Source organism: Microtus ochrogaster, chromosome 1, assembly GCF_000317375.1.
Source record: "Microtus ochrogaster isolate Prairie Vole_2 chromosome 1, MicOch1.0, whole genome shotgun sequence".
NCBI classification, from domain to species: domain Eukaryota; kingdom Metazoa; phylum Chordata; class Mammalia; order Rodentia; family Cricetidae; genus Microtus; species Microtus ochrogaster.
In genome coordinates, this window is record NC_022009.1 from 13251091 (window position 1) to 13254174 (window position 3084).

Consider the following 3084-nt stretch of genomic DNA (forward strand, 5'->3'; position numbering starts at 1 on the left):
TGCAATGAACCTCGCCACGTGGGTTTTGTTGTGTCTTGCGTCCTCCTTTCGTCTCCGAGAAGAATAAGAACACTCCCCAGAGAAGAAGAAGAACATGCCGAGGAGAAGAAGAAGAACACTGACCAAGATGGAATATGGTCAGGATGACCACCTGGAAACATTCCAGAAACCACAGGGCTCCGGTAGTGCCCTAAAACGCACGCGATTAGCCAGCACTACATCTCCCGGCGTGCCTTGCTGTCACGTCACTTGCTGTGGCGAGAACTACATCTCCCGACAGGCCACGGGAGGAGGGGTGCCCGCGACCTGGAAAGCGGCTCTGGACTGCCCGCAATTTCCCAGTCTATCAGGTTGCACTTTGAGGAGGATGGCGCTGTCGCGGGGAGCCAGCAACCCGGACCCGGACCCGGACGATATCCGGCCTCTCAAGCCGTGTCTGCTGCGCCGTAACCACAACCGCGATCAGCACGGCGTGGCGGCCTCCTGCCTCGAGGAGCTGAGGCGCAAAGCTTGTGAAGTACTGGCCATTGATGAGTCCCTGACACCGGTCACCCTGGTCCTGGCAGAGGACGGTACAATAGTGGACGATGACGACTACTTCCTTTGTCTCCCTTCCAATACCAAGTTTGTGGCATTGGCCTGTAATGAGAAGTGGACGTATAACAATTCGGATGGAGGAACAGCCTGGGTTTCCCAAGAGTCCTTTGATGCCGACGAAACAGACAGCCGAGCCGGGGTGAAGTGGAAGAATGTGGCCAGGCAGCTGAAAGAGGACCTGTCCAGCATCATCCTGCCCTCAGAAGAGGACCTCCAAGTGCTCATTGACATCCCGTGTTCAGAACTGGCTCGGGAGCTTTGCCAAAGCTGTGCCACCGTCGAACGGCTCCAGGACGCGCTCCAGCAGGTGCTTGACCAGAGAGAGGAGGCCCACCAGTCCAAGCAGCTCCTAGAACTGTATCTCCAGGCCTTGGAGAAGGAGGGCGCCATCTTCTCCAACCAGGAAGAGCCCAAAGCCGCCCTCTGTGGAGACGTGGATGCGGTGGACACGGGCATCGGCAAAGAGATGGCTTCCGAAGTGGCACTTACAAGCCAGATCCTCACTGTGCTGAAGGAGAAGCCTATCCCAGAGCTGAGCTTATCTAATCAGGATTTGGAGCTGGTCTCCAAGGAGGACCCCAGAGCCCCTGGCTGTTGCCTTGAGCGGGGACATAAAGAAAGCAGAGACAGTCCAGCGGGCCTGCAATGCGGAGCTCGCCCTGCGCCTGCGGCAAGTGCAGAGTTTGCGTTCCCTCAGGAATGTCTCTGTGGAGAGGGATCCACTGCCTGAGGAACAGCAGAGCCCCAAACGCGTCAGACAAGACCCCAAGTAGCTCCACCGGAAGCACACTTTTCTGAGGAAGCCCTTGGTTTTGTTAGCAGTGAACTACCTCCCTTCCCACTGTACTGCCTCGGAGCTGCTCTACCTCCTGTCTTCCAGGATACTCTTGTAGCAGAGGTGGCCACGCCCTCCAGAAAGGCCACTCCGGTCCACACGTGTCCTTCTATGTAGGGGAAGCCCCCCAGCCAATCACCTTGCTTGTAGGGCGTGGTCCCCTGAGGATATTTCTTACTAATAAATATTCCTGGTGTGCTCCCCCCCCTCCCCTTCTGCTTTCCTGTTCTCCTCGGGAACCTCGGTTCTCTAAGTCTTTTCATTATTAAAGCCTAATATTTTATATATATACCAGACTCCTGGCCCAAAAGCATGTATGGTAACAATAAATCTCCGTGTTATCAACTCCAGAGTGTTTGGGGTACCTCTTATGTGTATTTATGATTAATTTTCTGCTCTGTTCTGTTCAGGGGTTTTCTCATTGCACAGAACTGCATAAAGCATACTTATAACTGGGTGGTTACAATGGATCAGTCATTGCTGAGCATATTGTCAACCAAGACATGAGCATAGCAAACCCCCCTGCAGTAGATGGTCACTCTTTCTAAGAGGAAGATTCACACATGCTAACCAACTAACTACTGATCCATCATGGAGCTATATACCCTGTGTCCCTTACAGCTGTAGGGGAGGTATCTCTGTTCTCATTAGGATAATTACAACAGAAACAGGAGGGGGGGGAAGAAGGGAGGAAGGGTTGAGGGGTTGATAGACAATAAAGTAGGACTGGGAATGCCAGAAGGATGGCGCCATCCTTTGCTGAAAGAGGTGTAAAATCACATGACCACTCCTGAAAACACTTTGGTAGTCACTCAACAAGTAACACACAAAATGACCATATTGCCCAGGATGTATAAGGAAGAGCTCTGAAAGCACACATGCACACAACAGGGTGTTGCTTGAACGTTCACAGCTGCATTATTCGTAATAGCTAAAAATCAGAAACAATCCACACGTCCATCAACTGACAGATGCATCAATAGACTGTACCTGGTCCACACAACAAACTATCTCAGCCATAAGCAGGCAACGACACAGAAGACCTACTATGCTAACTGAAAAAGCCATAGTGAAAGGGCACGGGGTGTGTTAACTCCATGCATATCGAGAACAGGCAAATTATACTGACAGGAAGAGGATGAGTAGATGCTGACGCAGCAAGCGTAAACAGAGAGCAAGGACTTATGGGACAGGTTCTTCCTGGATCGAAATTTAAAACTTCCTGTAGCTCAGAGGAAAAGACCTGAAGTAGGAAAAGAAAAGAAGAAGCGGTCTATGTGGTGAGAGTAGTTTCAATATGCATACAGAGAGCATTCCGTGAAATGGCAGAGCTAGGAGCAAACACACACTTTCTGTCTATGCATGTATGTAAGCTATCTACTAAGAGGAGGAATCTTGTCAGACCACAAAACAGAAGCTAATGCTCCACTACTTACAGTGACATGTTTAGCACGAGGCAATTTTAATGCTTTAAGAATAAATACATGGAGGTGAATCCAAAGACAAACATATAGGCATCCCCCTGAATATTAACCTTCATCAGGCGATGAAAGGAGACAGAAACAGAGACCCAAATTGGAGCACCGGACAGAAATCTCAAGGTCCAAATCAGGAGCAGAAGGAGGGGGAGCACGAGCAAGGAACTCAGGACC

General features: G+C 50.6%; 1 protein-coding gene across 1 annotated transcript; it reads left to right on the forward strand.

Annotated features, from left to right (window-relative positions):
* The first annotated feature begins 214 nt into the window (after positions 1-214).
* LOC101985461 (DNA fragmentation factor subunit alpha-like) lies at positions 215-1633 on the forward strand. Its single transcript, XM_013353927.2, is given in 2 exon segments — positions 215-1183; positions 1185-1633. Coding segments are annotated over 2 exon segments (1002 nt in total). The 5' UTR covers positions 215-367; the 3' UTR covers positions 1371-1633.
* The last annotated feature ends 1451 nt before the right edge of the window (positions 1634-3084 follow it).